Source organism: Danio aesculapii, chromosome 17 (genome assembly GCF_903798145.1).
Source record: "Danio aesculapii chromosome 17, fDanAes4.1, whole genome shotgun sequence".
Taxonomy (NCBI): Eukaryota; Metazoa; Chordata; class Actinopteri; order Cypriniformes; family Danionidae; genus Danio; species Danio aesculapii.
The window spans coordinates 10,911,816-10,929,387 of record NC_079451.1 but is presented as its reverse complement, the minus strand read 5'-3'; the positions used below and the strand labels follow the sequence as shown (position 1 = coordinate 10,929,387).

The window sequence follows — 17,572 nt, the reverse complement described above, 5'->3', positions numbered from 1 at the left end:
TGCTCATGTTGTCGTCGTTATTGGTCCGGGCTTCTGTTATGAAGCGGACAGGAGACAGAGGTAAGGAAACGTTAGGGTGTTTATTAAATGACAACAAGGAGCACATGAAGGATAGCCAGGAGGATCAGGAATGATGTTGGGGTCTTTTCCTCCGTGGCTGGGTAACAGGAATACACGAGGATGGACAGCACACACCAGATACAGCTGACAGAGGATGACACAGACTTGGAAGGACTGGAAGACAGGACGATTCGGGTGGACCAGGAAGACTAGGAGGAATACAAAGAGAACAGGTAAGTAAAGCGTTTGTTTTAGCTGAGGATGACTACGCTGAGTGGTCGCTCAGTTGTCCGCTTTCGTCGAGACGAGCCCGGACAATGAGCGACTGGAGTGCTGTGCTTTTATCTGGTGCTCGTGAATGTGATGCAGCTGTGTGCTCATTAGAAGTCAGGTGATGGTGATCTTCGTGAGTGGGGATCGTGAGAGCCTGACCAATCCGTGACATATAGCAGATACTCATTTGCTGGCCTTGCTGAAAGATTTAAATTAGACAGGTTTCGTTTATATAATGGGTTCATTTATAATAAAGGAAATGATAGCAAGTTAATATAGGCAATAATACATTTTATATGTAATAAAAATCTTTTTACATGTAATAAATGTATAACACTATATTAATATTTTACTCAAGCGATTTAATGGTGTGTATTTGCTTATTTTTCTAATAACTTTCATTAATGATTTCCCACATTAAATACTCTAGTAATAGTAAGCAATATATTGTTTTTAAACCAAAATTTTGCAATAGAAACAAATTAACTATTAATAATTAATAATAAAAAAGTAAACATATATATACAACAGCTGTGACAGTTTAGTAAAATATAGTAGTTTATAATCAGTTAAGATAATCAGTTTATAACTATATTATATATTGTTTAAATGATTAACTATAGTAATTTATTTTAATGTGACACATTATTGTTTGCTTTTTATATTTTACAACAAAGTTATTTTAACCAAGTATGATAATATTAAAATCCTAAAATTAGTTTATTACACTTAATCCTACAATTAGACGGTCTATTATGTTTTCTTTGTGGATGTGGACACATGAATAAAGTCATAAGTGTCTTTAACCAATTATTTTTATTTACATAATTTGAGTTCAGAAACTGCAGAGATGTTAAAATGATCATTACGATATAATAATTATGACAGAAATGGGAAACCATATTTGTGAAATTCAATAGGTGGCGATAATGCTAAGGAGTTAGTTACCATATATGGTTTGCCTAAATCCTGTGTGCTAGATTGTGTGTGCCTGAAACATTTGTGGTTCTGCGGTTCTGCAGCTGGATGGTACTTTGATGCCACATGTGACAGTCACGTGGCGTCCGCGCAGCGTCAATCCGGACAAAATTTCAAATCAGCATGCACCGCTTTAAGACAGATTTCAATCGATCTGCACAGTGGTGCATAAAGTCGATCGCACCTATTGAATCCAGCCAATCTCGAATGACATAAGATCATCATACTCAATATTACTGATATATAACGTTACTCAGCTTATTTAATTTTTGCCTACACTGAAGTCGAGTCTGCTGATCACTACAAATTCATTTGCTCCATGCTGTGCATTTGACAGTTTTACCATGAATTATGAGAGCTGGTCAGCAAAATAAAACAGATGACATGTTAAGATCATACATGTTAAGTATGATGAGAGTAAATATTTGTGCCGGTCTGTCAAGACAAAATTGCTTAAAACACCTTACTATGACATTACTTTTAAGGGCCACGAAATCCCTCTCTTTTAGTTCAAGTCTACCTTAGAATTTTTTCAAAAAAGCTTCATAATGGGTGTGGAGCTCTGCGAGCAGAGGGAGGAGTGGGCGTGGCCAGCAGAGCAGGGGATAAAAGAGGGGAGTCAACAACTGTTGTCAGTTGGCTCACAAAATGAGACACAAACTGTGAGGAGACCCATGATTTTATAGTTTACAAAGTTAAAATGCAAAGAAATTAACAGTAATTTAATGCCCTGCTACATATGTTATTCGTAATTTCATATAAATATAACCACAATTTGTTATATCATTATAAAGATAACCATGTATACACTATAAATGAGGATGACTTCTCTCCTCCTCAATCCCTGGGTCTGATCCCTGGCTCTGCATTTTTACAGAGTATTTTATATCGTAGATCTGACTTTGACATGCTAAAATTACTTGATTTGTATTTTGTTTTTAAGGATTTTAAATATTGTGTGAAAACAACCAAAATATAGCTGTATACATACACTTTTTAGTAAACAAAACTTTTATTTAAAAAACTGTGATTTAAAAAAGAATTATTGTCATGTATCTAAAATATGCACAGTAATCTGCCCTGGCTAAAGGTCCCAGATCACCAGTTAACTACACATAAATGGGGAGTTAATCTCATATTAAAGCAATGCTATTGTAAAGGATGATAATTAATCCATATTAACAAAAATAACTAAGCAAAAGAAAGCAGGTAAAAAACATGCTGTGTGTGATAATGAAAGCATGATCACACGCACACGGTTAAAGTTAGACCCAGGGGCGTTGCTAGACATAAAGCTCTACTGGGGCACATCTCCCCCTCAAAAAATAAACACACACACATTTATACAATACACATACATACACACGCACACACACACACGCACACGCACACACACACACATTATAAATAAATATATAATTATAAATAAATAACAGTATTATTGTTATTATACAATTATTATTCTAAATAATTAACAGAAATTAATCGTAAATGTAACTGAAAAACAATCTAGACACAACTGGAGTGATGCTAAGATAATTTAAGAAACTTTTTGCATGAATATTAATTTCATTTGAATGAAATTCTCTAGATAATTCTATAGAATACAAAAAAAAATGTTTTATAGAATAATCTGTTGTGTGTTATCTTAGACCCGACTCATGGCTTTATTTGGGTTTATTAAGTCGTACCTCCCTGACTCATCGTCCCTACTTTTTGCTTAATACAAGGAGCCATGCTTAGTCTAAATAAGATCACCATCTTATTATTTAAACGTTGTTTTGTCGACTTGCAAAACTCATTGTGTGCCGACTCCTCCACATAGAAGACTGTTGTGCCGGTTTCACAATGCATGTGCGGTGCGTGAGTAGTGCGGCTATGTTTCCGGTGTGCATGTTTGCAACTGGGACTTGAGCAGAGAAGCGCGTCAGTGCAGGAGCGGTGCATGAGGCACATGGATATGATTTTTTCTGCGCACATGCTCAGTTTGCTTTTTGATTAAACTACATTGCTTTCACCAGCGTGGGTTCGGTTGCACATAGAGCATAACATCTTTAATTTGGAATTACGACTCTTAATAAATACACTTTGCATATGAAGTAAATCACATCCCAAAGCATTTACTGGTGCACTGGCGAATTTTACTCGGGCACGTGTCACAGTAAATGGGGTCTAGCGACGCCCCTGGTTAGGCCTGTTAATAATCTGTTCAAAGAATGATTAAAGTGAAAGCAACCGCTGCTGCTTACAAAGGGATGAATATTTTTTTTAAATCTTGAGCAGCAGAACTGTGGGTGCATGACAGCACTAGTGTCCAGTCTATTTCAAAGAGAACCGATCATTGCAGTTGCATTTCCTCTAGGCACAGTTGCTTCACGCAAGCAAATGGGAGTGAGCACGCTTTTTAATAGTCGCTCGCATCACATCACCTGTGCGCACCTTTTTTTTTTCCCTTGCGTAAGCACAATTATTTTTGTCAGTCGTGCTGCTTCTCGATTCTAAGATCACATTTGCACGATCATTGGGTCATCCTTATTGTCGAACCCTGCTTTTAACTACAATTTAAAAAAAAATTCAACTGGTCAAAGTGGCTAGTGGCGGTGGCTGTCTAAGCTGCCACAACTGAAATCTACCTGCATTTGGCGGGCTGGTAGGTTTTAATGTGAAGCCCTGATTCCAACCATTAACCCTGCATGTAATCTGGAGAATTTTAAACAACGGCGAACAGCAGCACAGATTTAGCCGATGTGTCTTAATAGTAATGAACTCAACTGATAAAAGACCAAGTCCGCCATTCTCCAATTCTCGTACAGCTCTTCCGACAAAAACGCTTGCTGTAAACTAACAGCTTTGCTGTATCGGACAGCATTAGGGGGAAACACATGCAACAAACCCTGAATCATGGATACAAACACATAACATTATAAGTTGCTTTTTGAATGTTCCTTTTATGATCCTGTTTTACATGTTATAGCACATAATTCGATTAATGTCATTGCGTCACTGCGCTATCCACATTTCCCCTGGCACTTTCACTTTCGTTCGGGAACATTTCTTGCATGCCCCTGTGACAAACAAGATATTGGATGCAACTATGAAATGATGGAAGAGTGTTGTTTTAATGGAAGTTCATACCGCATGCTGAATGGGAGAAAAAACCTATGCATTTTGCGGTGTATGTGTCTCTGGTCTTCACTGTCTCGATAGGTGCAAAGAATAGTGTCAAACAGCCGTGTGTGTGTATAGACTATCCTGTCGCAAAACGCAGCGAAAAATCCTACATGATGGTAATAGTTTGATTGTAGTGTTTACATGTCTGTACTGCACTTCCATAATGCGACTAAAATCTGCATACTCCACATCTTAATTAGATTTCTCTTTAGTTCGATTATGACCCTAATCAGGTTAAATTAATCAAAATCGCTGTTTACATGGTAGACTCTTAATCAGAGTATTGTCTTAATCGCATTAAAATCAGATTATTGGTGTCCATGTAAACGTACTCATTGGGTCTCACAGCTTGGCAGGTCTGCCTTGTTTTCATGCTTGCACACGCTCTCATGAGTAATTAAGAAGAAGGGTCTTCTCATAGCATAAGAAAACTCCGCTATGAATAATAATGAGAAACCGACGCGTCATCACTTTATTAGCAGATTCGTGCATAGTCATCGATTTTGATCCACCCCAAAACTAATTTTAAACCCAGGGCCAGGTTTTTCAAAAGGTTTAATCCTGATAAAACTGATCCAGATTTAGTAATCCTTTTTTTGCGATCCGTGATCCCGTAATCCAGCTTACTTTTTGAGCCCGTTTTTAAAGTAACGTCGGATTGGATCAATCTGATTCGGATAGGAACATTTCAGGATCACTAAATCTGGATAACCAGTGCTCAAACAGGATAGGAAATCACAATGTAGAACTATAAATATGTAAAGAGCAACAAGTAGAATAGCCAGTGTGAGATCAATATAACTTTATTTTTATTTGAAATGAAAACGCACACATTTAAAAAAAAAACTAAAAACAAGAAAAACCCCACCCCATCCTCTTCCAGCAGTCCGCTCATCTGAGACCCACAACACAAACACTGTACACTGAGGATATTTATAACAAGTTTCAAATATAGATGTATAGAATTAAAAAAAAAAAAAGACTTAACGTCAAAAACTATAATTTCAGACTTCCTCATCTGATCTGGAGAGACCAGCTTGTCTGAGCGTAACCTTTAGGAGGCGGATCTCAAGTCTGGCCTTGGTTTGCTGCAGTTTGGTCAGAGTCAGTTGTTCCCCTGCCAGACGAAGCTGTGCTTCTGCCCTTTCAGTCTCTTTTTGCAATTGTTGATGGTGATTTCAAAAATCAGTGATTTCCATTGTTTGCATTTTTTTGGGTTATTCTGTAATCATTGCATGCATCACTAATATATATTCTAAAAACAAAAATATTTTCCATTGTGATTCATCAATTAGTGACAGAATAAAATTGATTGTTTTTGGTCAATTTTGACAGCTGTTTGGGGAATCATTTTATAAGGCCATACTTTGCTGTAGGCCTATACTGAAAGGCTGATTACGTTAAAGCCTACCTAATCACTGTATGATAAACAAATACAATTAAACCTTATAAATAAATAGGATATCTTGTAAGATGCTGCATGATCCAAATATAGTATTATTTGATACATTTTTTAAGTTTTCATTACATTTTGGGCATGAAATCCACGCTGAATCCACCTTTCTGATGGGATCAGTTTAATCCAGTTTTTTGGATTAAAGTGATCCAAATCCTACAAAAAAGGTCTGAAAAACCCAAACTAAAGGTTTGATCCAGATCAAAACCAAGATTGGATTACGTGATCTAATCCCATTATGTAATCCATTTTTTTTTGAAAAACCCATTTTCAATATTTGATCCAATCCATTATCCAAAATCCTAGTGGATTACTTTTGAAAAACCGGGCCCTGAAGATGATATTAGCTGACAAAAAGTCAAAATTATTCATTTTTCCCCACAATTAAAGCGGACAGGTGATAACGTCGTCTTAACTGATGCTCAACACAATCTGTTAATATCTCAAAAAAAGTACTCGAGGGTGTCTTGAACCTTTAATGACAAATACTGCTTAAACAATGTATTTTATTTTATTAAAAAAATAATAATAATTAAATGTTGGAGCTTCTTGAGTTTGTTCAGTAAGGAGCATTTTGATTGGTAGATTAAAAACTCACCGTGATTGGCTAAACAGAATATCCTCTAAAAAAGATGTGTTTGAATCATGTCCTGTCAGCAAGGTCTCAAATATACTGCACACAAATTCAAAGAACTCCATGCTCCTGTGTGAGCATTTTCACATGCACATTCAGTGGTTCATAAATACATCTAACAAAACTCATAAATGCATGAGGAAGGCAATCCAAGAACTTCATATATAGATAATTGTGTAAACATTTTAAATGTATTTACGTAAGATGCGTATGTGTGCACATTTGGGAAATATTTTTGCTTTTTACTTTTGAATTGATGAATTGTGTTTTGAATTTTTGAATTGAAGTTGTGGATTTATGAATTGTGCTGTGCATTTATGAATGCACATGTATTATTTTAAGACTGATCTGGCTCTATACTTTGTGGTGTTATTATATTAATATGAATAATCCTAATTATCATCCTAAAAATTTATGCTAACACACCCACCAGACACTTTATCTGGTACATCTGTTCAACTGCTAGATAAGGCAATCATCTAATAATCCAAAGCTGAACATGGAAGCAACTCAATGCTTTTAAGAATGTAGATGTCAAGACAATCCGCAAAGGGTCGAAATAGGAATGATATGTGGTTTAAGTAAACCTATTAAACATTTTTTGGTTAGCTTTTGAGTAATTTTGAAGTTAGCAGGAAATCAAAAAGTACACTTCTAATTTTTATATATAGTAGTGCTTATTATAGACAATGTATATGTGAACTTCATTATTTTGTAAAAACAAATTTTGCTCTTATAATCTTTCATCCATACCACCATTTCCACTGCCCTCGAAATTATTTTTCTACACTTCTGGTCACATTGGTTGCATTTTACAAGTTAGGATGTTTGTATAACACAGTGATAAAGTAATACAGTGGCAGTTCTATAAATGAAAATTAATGGCCAGACAGGTTGGCTAATTAAGGCAGGTTAGCTTTACACTCACAACTCATGTTATTTTTTTAAGTGCTGCCTTTTTTAGACACCACGTAAAGTTAAAAGAACTTCAACTTTCACACGCAGATCTGCTTATCACTGTCAGTTCTAAAGCAGTGAACCAATAAGAAAAGCTTGGATGTAAAGCAACCAATGCAAGTTTCTGTTAACAGCAGCTCCGTGTCTGTGTCTGGATGCCCTCATGCTCTACACTGCACTTTTATTCAAACCATTCCTGAATGTTGTGTCTTCTGTTTTTAAGAGCAAAGTTCAGTGTGAAATGATCAGCAATCAGTTTATTTGGACCAACTTCTTCCTCCGAATCACAACCTGTAAGTGTGATGCCAAATGTATGTCATTAGCCCCTTTCACACATACAGACCTTTATGGAAAATTGCCGGTAATTTCTGTATGTGTGAACAGGATCTTTTTGATAATAACGGTAAATTCGTTCCGGCAATTTTCTGGAAAGAGAACTTGTAACATTAGCGGTAATTTTGCCGGAATGCTGCTCTGTGTAAGCGCAAAAGGAAAATTGCATGAAAGAGCATGTTCACGATTAGAACACGCTGACGTGAGACATCTACTCCAGCCAATCAGAACATTCACATCCACACTATTCATGAAAATAAAAGCCTTTAAATATTTTTTCCAGACACATTTAGCTGCTAGATATTAGTCAGATAACGTTTTATATTCCTTCTTAATGCCAACAGTGTGAAAAATTATCGATAAATATTAATAATGATGATAAACCATGGTTTGTTTACCTTCATGCTCCGCTTCAGTTGCTTGACACGTGTGCACGTGAAGTGCAGGAGTGCTTTGTAAGTGCCAGCACACACATATTATGTACATCTTGACAGTGAAAGTGTTCCTCCATGTTTTCAGCGAAGTTGTTCACCATCCACAAAATTTGTAATGTAGTCAAATGTGTAAACATTTATGTAGCTGCGGTTCACGCTTCTGCCTTTGAATGTCTTTGGGACAAAGCAGCTGCATGAATGCTAAAGCTTTAAATAAAAGTGAAATCATCAACAAAAGCCCGACCCCTTCTACAGTATGTTGACAAATACAAGCGCAGCTGTTTAGAGGACATTTCTGGTTAATGTGGTTAATGAGGTCGGAATTTACCAGTATTTTGGAATGGATGTTTGAGGTGTCTTTTCCGGAAAAATTCCGTAACATCCTCGCCTGTGTGAACAGCGGTTTTTAACTTATTTACCGGTAAAGTTGTTCTGGTAATTTTCCGGATATTTACTGGTATCACTGTGTGAAAGGGGTTAATGTTATTATTTGGAGTTGTGATGAAAATATAGGAATACGTTGGTGTACAAACTGCAGTGCTTCATCAATAGGTCCCTGCACTGGGTTCACAAATATACCATGGCTGCTTGTTTCAACAATTGTAAGCCATGATGGGCCATTTCTTACCCATGCTCCATACTGTAGACCAATCACAACTGACTGGATGACCAGACCCATCACCACAGAATCATTGAACAAATCATATGGGAGTCGTTGGGACAATAAGGTAAAAATAAATACATATTATAAGCCAATAAAAGCAGTTTTGACCTTGCATGCATATCCGCCTGTTGTTGGGGACTCCCCAAACCAAAATATGAATCTTTAATAACCTATAATAGGTGCACTTTAAGTAAAGTAACGAATCACTTTTGGGCAGCATGGTGGCTTAGTGGTTAGCACTGTCATCTCACAGCAAGAAGGTCGCTGGTTCGAGTCCCGGCTCGGCCAGTTGGCATTTCTGTGTGGAGTTTGCATGTTCTCCATGTGTTCATGTGGGTTTCCTCTGGGTCCTCCACTTTCCCCCACAGTCTAAAAACATGCAGTATAGGTGAATTGGATGAACTAAATTGGCTGTAGTGTGTGAATGTGAAAGTGTATGGGTGTTTCCCAGTAATGGGTTGCAGCTGGAAGGGCATCCGCTGCGTAAACACATGCTGGAATTGTTGGTGGTTCATTACACTGTGGTGACCCATGATAAATAAGGGACTAAGCCGAAGGAAAATTAATGAATGAATGAACTATTCACTTTTTACAGTGTATGAGTAGAATTTGGCATAATCAACATGACAGCATGAATACATGCCGCTCTGTATCAACGAGTCAAGTTTAGTATAAGCATTATTTAAACACAGCCTACCAGAATATTGTTACTGACCATGTCCATGCTTTTATGATCACAGTGCCATTTTGTGAAGGCTATTTCTGGCAGAATGATTGTGTGTGTGTGTGTACGTTCAAGTCCATAAATACAGTTCATACATATATACTTTTAAATAATAAATCATCATGCATTGTCTACTGCTTAATGGCATACAGACTCACGCACCTGCATTGCCTGGAACACTGAGTAACGTCCCAATGGATATGAGGATAGGATATGTGAGTACCACTCCTACATTGACCAGGATGTTAAATACTATGAGAGAGGGAGAAAGAGAGAGTAAATAAGAAACATGAACTCAGTGTTATGGTTTATTCATATAACATCTTTTGTCATTCAATCCTCTCAGAGTGGTCAAATATGCAGCAAAATTCATGATATTTGGACAAGTGACAAAAGTTAATGGATATCATATTATCCTTAACCCCCCCTAGAGACACGGAGGTCCACTTCAGCTCAAATATACTGTATAAGTGGATCTGTTACTATTATGCTCTACACAGTCTGATGCAGCACATATTGGGTGTCTAAGAAATGCTACTTCAAGGTGTAAACTGATGATTCTAACCTGATTTTGCTCACTTACTAAGCACTTAAAGCAATCTTGGAAGTGTACTTAAGAGATGTACTGTATTTGATCCACTGCAAGGCTGGCTTACATCTGAAGCAGCAGTGATGAAGTGGTAAACTGTCAGCAGGATTTAACACCAGAATCTTTGTACAAACAGGTTCTTTTTTGCTAAGCTAAGCTTTGGTTAGCCTACTGTTGCTTACTCAGACTAAATACTCAAGGTTTTGCTGGTTAGCATTTGTTTTGGGACCTGGCACATTTATTCTTTAGCTCAGTTCATTTAGGCATTCATGAATGAATTGGATCTGCTGCAGATATATCAGTGAGAAAAAATGATCTCTAAAATTGTTTGGTTGTGGTGAAAAAGCAGCTCAAGCCAACAGATTAATGAGGCAGGCTTTATTACAATGGATTATGAGTTGTTACAAGCAAGGTGTGAAAAGCAGCGAGGTTTGTTTTTGATAACACCACTGAATATGAATATGAATTAGAATAAACTGGAATATCTAATTAAAATAGTCAGATTAAATTACTTTTGCCAAAAAATACTCATGAAGGTTTGATTCCTACTGAAAGTCATAAAGTGTACTGTATAATAACAGCGGCAAAGTTGTTTATTCACCCTGATATGAGCAGAATCCTTTAACATACTCTGAGTTGAACTGAGGGTAATAACTACCCAAGTATTAATAGGAATTAGGGTATAACTAGCCTTAGCTTGCCCAATTCACCTGTACCACATGTTTTTAAACTTGTGGGGGAAAACGGAGAACCCAGAGGGAACCCACGCAAACATGGGGAGAACATGCAAACTCCACACAGAAATGCTAACTGACCCAGCCGAATTAAGTTATAGGATATAGATCTATAGGAAGGCCAGTTCCTTGAAAACTAAATATCCTTCTGGGAAATTTCCAAATTTGCTTTGCACTAGGGTTGTCACGATACTGGAATTCGACACTAATCGATACTGAAATTTTAAAAATGTGCATTTCCTGATAACATTTGAGCACGGTTGAGCACATTCTTAAAAAGGGCTGATTTGCCATTGTGTTGACGTCATTGGCCATAAGGTCATCAGTTCACTGAACTCACCGCTGTTTACAGAGTGTAACTACAGATACAGAGACACTGGAGCATTTTAAAGTTGCAGCTTTAAAACATTCCAGTGTTCCTGTATCTACAACGGTGAGTTCGGTGAACTGATGACCTTCACGGCCAATCACAGTCATTTCTGTTGAGTACGTGAACACAATGGCAAATCAGTGCTGTTTAAGAATGTGCTCAACAGCGCTCAAATGATAGCGGGAAATGGCTTTTTCTAAAATTTCAATTTTAGAATTCCAGTATCGTGTCAACCCCTGTCACTAGGAACTAGGAAGTGGTGTACGCTAGCCGACAGTGACATCAGGTACGCTTTTCAATCAACAATTGAAGGACAGCTGTGCTTTTGATTTAAGTCATGGGTTGGGACAATAAAAACATAATGTAGTTGTATAAGTTGTGTTCTAAGTGTCAAAAAGGAAGACTAAATCACCTATGACAACTTTAGCCATTACAAATGATCAAAGTAGACAAGAGAACACAACCCCACAGTGCTAACATAGCTTTCTGTATATTTAAGTATACACATATTGTATGGGATGCTTAGTCAATGCACATTGTTAGTCCATATCGTGCTGGGTTGGACCCTACTCTGAAGTAAGAGCTAAATAACCACAGAAGGTATTCCTTTGATCTAAATCATGGGTCTTAAACTCAATTCCTGGAGGGTCGCAGCTCTGCTGTTTTGCTCAAACACAGCTGATCAAGAGCTGCGGCCAAAAGTGCATACTTCCACACTATATAGTATGCAAAAAACAGTACCCAAGCCAAGTAGTGTGTCCGAATTCATACAATTTAAAAAACAGTATGTGAGAAGTACTCAAATGACTTACTACTTCTGGCGAGATTCTGAAGTGTGCATCCGATGCATGCTGTGCTATCCCATGATGCCCCGCGAGAGAATTCATGAATAGGAGTGAAGCGACACAACTTACGTGGGTAGGTCACGTGACCATGACAAAATGGCGGATGTAGTACGTCCGAGTTCCACTCATACTGCTCACATTAAGACTGTATAGAAAATACTTTTCTAACGCCCGAGTAGTACGTTTAATTCAAATTCAGAGGCAGCCAAGGTGTTCAAGACTACTAGAGACTATTAAGCAGGTGTGATTTGGAGGTGGTAAAATCTACAGAGCTGTGGCCCTCCAGTAATTGAGTTTGAGACCACTGACCTAAATGATCAAAAATAATTTCTAGTTGTTACAAAAAGCGAGTGATTCTGACAATAATTCAAGGAAGTCGGGTAAGTTCCTAAGGTAGAAAAGCCCATTTGTATGAAAAACTTTTGATTTATTGAAGCCAACCAAACCAAGGAGAAACTGCAAAACTATAAGAATTTGAATATTTTCATAACAAATCAATATATTGCCAGGTGTGAAAACACCCTAGAAATGTGGCTTAGAAAAGAAGGGTAGGTAACTCTTTAGTATAGGGACCAATTCTCACTATTAAAAAGTGGCTTGTTACCTGCCTATTATTAAGACGTTTGCTGTTTATAAGAACTCTAGATTTCTAATCCTACCTAATACCTAAATCCATCTACAACTTTACTAACTACTAGCTGCAAATTAGAAGTTTACTGAGCTAAAAGTCATGGTTAACGGGTTATTAATAGCGAGAATTTTACCTGAAAATAAAGTATGGGAAAATATATATTTCCATAAATTCATGTTACCTAGCCAAAGGCCGGCCACCCCGCAGAGGTAACCCCAGGGCAAAGAGGAGAGCGAACCCCAGTGCTCCACTCTGGTGAAGTACAGGATGAGGGGAACACAGGAAATGAAGATAAGGTTGAAAAAGCCCATTGTTGAGAAGAAATGAGCAGCTTCGCCCAAATTGGCACTGCCGAGGAACATCTTAAACAGCACCTGAGTGGTACAAAGAGGTTTTGCAGGAAAGCATATCAATACTAAAGGAGTCTTAATGGTCATCAAGGGTCTTCTGGGAATCAGTATTTTCAGCTGAGCAGGAACTGCACTGACCTTGTAGAGTGCAGAAGTGGAGGCGGAGCCAACGGCTAAGGCCACACCCATAAAGGAATCCCCATGGAAACCATCAGCATACGCCATCATCACAATTCCTGTGATAGCCATGATGGCGGCAACAATCTTAGAGGAACAATTACAAAGACATTATTATTCAATAAAGCCTTTAACACTACTGAAGTTAAAATACAATAAACTTCAGTGCCCTTCAGGGTATGATTTTGATATGCACTTGTCTGCTTTAATAATTAACATGTATAGCTGAAAACAGAAGCTTGTTTTCTGTGAGTAGTAAGCAGATACTAAAGAAGTTATGAGTCCAGGGGTCTGTTCTTCGTACCTCGCTTAAATGATCAAGATGATTTGGCAGATCCTGGATCTTTTAATCTTGATAACTGATCTCTGGCTAATTTGGTTCTTCAAACAAGTTGGCGAATCAGATTAAAATGTCTGGATGTGAAGTACGGATGTGTGTTGTGAAGGACAGATCTATCGATCCTCAAAATCATGATCAGCAATGCAACGACTGGCTGACGGCACAGCAGCATAATGACATCATCTGATTAATATTCAATTATCCATGTGGCCAAAATTACATAAAATTAGCAGTAAATGGTTTGTTAAATGTGATACGCAATAACTTTCCACATTTGTTGTTGCTGCAGGCTTTACACTTTCTTGTGTCAAGAGTACTGTATTCATCATGTATTTCAATGCATATCAATGTATTTTGTTCTAAATTTATAGAATATTTTCTTTATTAAAGTAGCCCAGCTACCCAGGCCTACTCAAGTTTTTTTAATCGGCATAAGGAATAACTGTATAAATTAATTTTGCATCAAAAAGCATTTTGATATCAGTAAAGGTGTCAATCACCTGCATAAACCACAAACCACATGCATGAATGCATAAATTATTATGCTTTTTTAAAAAAAAGTTGAATATTTGTGCATGTACTCGTTTGCATCTAAAAAGATCATATCATTAAATTTTCACTTTGAGCCACCCGGTGGCAGTCTTTGTACTTTTATTTCGCAGTGCAGATTGCATAAGTTTTATTAATATATATTTAAGTTTTATTAATATATATTTTTTTACTTTATATATATAATTAAAAATATATATATTTACTATTTTCCAAAGTGTTTACAATTACTGTAAGAAATGATCAGCATTCGGTACATACTTTCAAAATTATCTTTGCTTGAAAAGACCCGATCTAATCCTATTTATATAAAACGAACCTGCTCCCACGCAGGTTTGAGCTACCAGAACTGTTGCTATGACAACAAGTCTCAGATGAGTTTTGAGAAACTAAACGATCCTGGATCGTGTCAAATCGTCAATAACCAAATCCAGATAACTGAGTAATCCACGTACGAAGAACAGACCCCAGATCTCTGAGACATCAAGTGCAGTAAAAGTCAAGAATTCAGCTATTTAATAGCAGTGCCTTTCAGTGCAGAGCTTTTGAAAAACTTGAACAAATCATTTACTCACCAATTATATGTGCTATCTGTTAAAAATATACCATGACACTTGTTGCTTCTTTATAAACATCTTCACACTAGATACTGTGGAATTATTTTTAAAAGCCAATTAAAAATCATAGCTGCACATCTTCATGTTCTTATCATTGAAAATGAATGATTCTGGACCCAAATGTAAATATAGTGCCTTTATGTAGTATTTTCAGATTTTGAGTTTTCTTCTACACCCTATTTTGGTATGGAAAATGTCATGATGATTGGACATATTCAATTGAAAGATAATCAGTTCCATTCTGATATGCTATTGGTGGTCATTTTTATAACTGAACTAAAGAAAATGCTCTGCAAATGTCAATTTCCTTGATCAAACACTTACTAAGTGCTTTGGCTCCAGACCAGAGATTCTGCAACTGACCTGCATCTATCCAAATTTAGAGTAAAAAATACACATTCTACCTACCCGCACACCCATGAAACGATCTTTGAGGACGATCCACGACAGGAGGAAGACGAAGGCCTTGTGGCAACAGTAGAGAGCTGAGACATCTGTGGCGGTTAGTTTTCTCAGAGCTAACAGGTACAGGTAGTTAGTCAGTGTCCACAAGATGGAGAATGGTGCTGTCCTCTTCAGAAACACCTTCAGAGACATCCCATCCTCTCCAAACAACCTGCTACATTCCCTAAACAATTAAATGAGAAAAAATTTAATTTTGCTGCTTCCTTACCCTATTAATGCTGCATTATAGCCTATTGGTTGTATCATAAACAATGGTTTTCAATCATGGTCCAAGGGACCCACAGCTTTTTTAAATGTTGTATGTATCATTTTAACACATTTGATTCACATCACCAGTAAGGGCTTCATGGACTCATTTAAGACATACATAGGGGTTGTTTATATGTGGTAACTTAAAGGGTCACGAAACACCAAAACACATTTTTTTGAGAGGTTGATAGTCATACATGTGTCCCACGCAGCTAAAAACACTATTAGGACACATGTATTTCACAAAAAAAGTGAAAATTAGTTGTTTTTGTGTTATTTTAAGCAAATTCGTTCTTCCGAATTTGAAATTTTGAAGCTACATCCTGTAGATCCATGTGAGATGCCATGAGATCCTTGAGTGAATTTTAGCGCGTAGACTAGATGTCTGTACCGGCGATACAAGGTGACATCTTTGAGCTTTCAGCATTAATTTATTTAACATGTGAAAGACTTGAATTGAACCAATCAGCGCACTCTATTGTGGATGAGGTGCAACTTCATTAATATGCATGATAGCTCCAAACCTGTTTTTACCTGTTACAGTGTTCAGACAGCAGAGAGACGCCACTATGTGTGGCCAACTGTAATTAAAACAAGTGGAAGAAGAAGAATTGTTTGGAGACATGGGTCTTCAGTGTTGCATTTATAAATGTGCTGCAACGAAGGATTTGATTTCAAATCCCTGCTATGAGAGCGCAGCTGGAATCACCTGTGGATTACAGTAGTCACTAACACACGACAAAAATACGTTTGTAAGGAACTTTCTTTACCCGAGAGCGTTTCGCATCAGGAAATGGTGAAATCCCGATTTGCCACTTGTCTCCTTTTAAAAAACGATGCGCTTGGTTAGTGTTGATTTTCCTGTCTTTACAGATATGGTAAGTGTGTGATTAGTGTTCTTTCTTTATGTTTATTCAGAGGCAAAGTTAGTTAGCATCGTCAGCAGTACTATTTCAAGTTTACAATACAATAATATCACTATTATGGGCTGAAAAATGTTCTGTAAATGCTGCTCTCCGAATGTAAACATGTAAACACATTAATCAAACTATTACCGTCGTGTAGAATTTCGCCGCATTTTGTCACAAGATCTATACACACATGGCTTTCTGATGCTACCTACCGAGTGCATCTAAATTACTGAGAAACGCAGATGTTTTTTTTTTCTCCCATTGAATTAAAACTACACTCTTCCAGAAGTTCCTTGCATCCAATATCTCGTTTGTCACAGGGGGGATGCATGAAATGTTCTTCCTGAATGAAAGTTAAAGTGCCAAACTGCAGTTAGTCGACAAATTAATAATTTGTCAAATAATTCTATTACTAATGTCCATGTAAACGCAGTCACTGTCTTTCTCCCCTGTATCTGTGTATTGTTTTGCCTCTGTAAAAATCAGCATGTGCTCTAACCGAAAACTCCCATTTTTATGCAAACCCTTCTCTCTTTCGCCACAAGACACTCCCACCTAAACAGAGCTGGACTTTCCTAACTTTTTTCAAACTAGAGGTGTGAAAACACTCTGCTGAGAGACGTGGAGGTTTCGTGGCCCTTTAATGCAATTTTTTTTGCTAGACATAAAGCTCTACTGGGGCATGCACCCCATCAGAAATTAAAAATATAAAACAAAATAAATAAATAAACGTAAAGACACAACTGGAGTGATATGCTAAGATCATTAAAGAAATGTTTTGCAAGAATAATAATTTCATTTGAGTGAAATTTTATAGACAATTCTATAGAATACAAAAAAATCTGTTTTATAGAATTATCTGTTGTCTTAGACTTGACACATGGCAGAGAATTAGGTTTATTAAGTCCTCCCTGACTCCTCATTCCTCCTTTTTACTTCATACAAAAAAAATCTATTAGGAGACATGCTTAGTAAGATCACCATCATATTATTAAAACTTTAGTTTTGTTGACTTGCAAAACTCATTGCGTGTTGATCCGCAGAAAAGGCTGTTACGTCAA

At 37.1% G+C, this 17,572-nt stretch overlaps 1 protein-coding gene across 2 annotated transcripts in view; it reads right to left on the bottom strand.

Moving 5' to 3' along the window:
* Positions 1-17,572, bottom strand: part of slc35f4 (solute carrier family 35 member F4) — an 82,675-nt gene that overhangs the window by 18,880 nt on the left and 46,223 nt on the right. For both annotated transcript variants that reach the window (XM_056477128.1, XM_056477129.1), the window contains exons 3-6: positions 15,295-15,514; positions 13,342-13,467; positions 13,035-13,227; positions 9,847-9,936 (exon numbers count right to left, since the gene is read on the bottom strand). In XM_056477128.1, the coding sequence (XP_056333103.1) occupies positions 9,847-9,936; positions 13,035-13,227; positions 13,342-13,467; positions 15,295-15,514 (629 nt within the window). The remainder of the gene's footprint in view (positions 1-9,846; positions 9,937-13,034; positions 13,228-13,341; positions 13,468-15,294; positions 15,515-17,572) is intronic.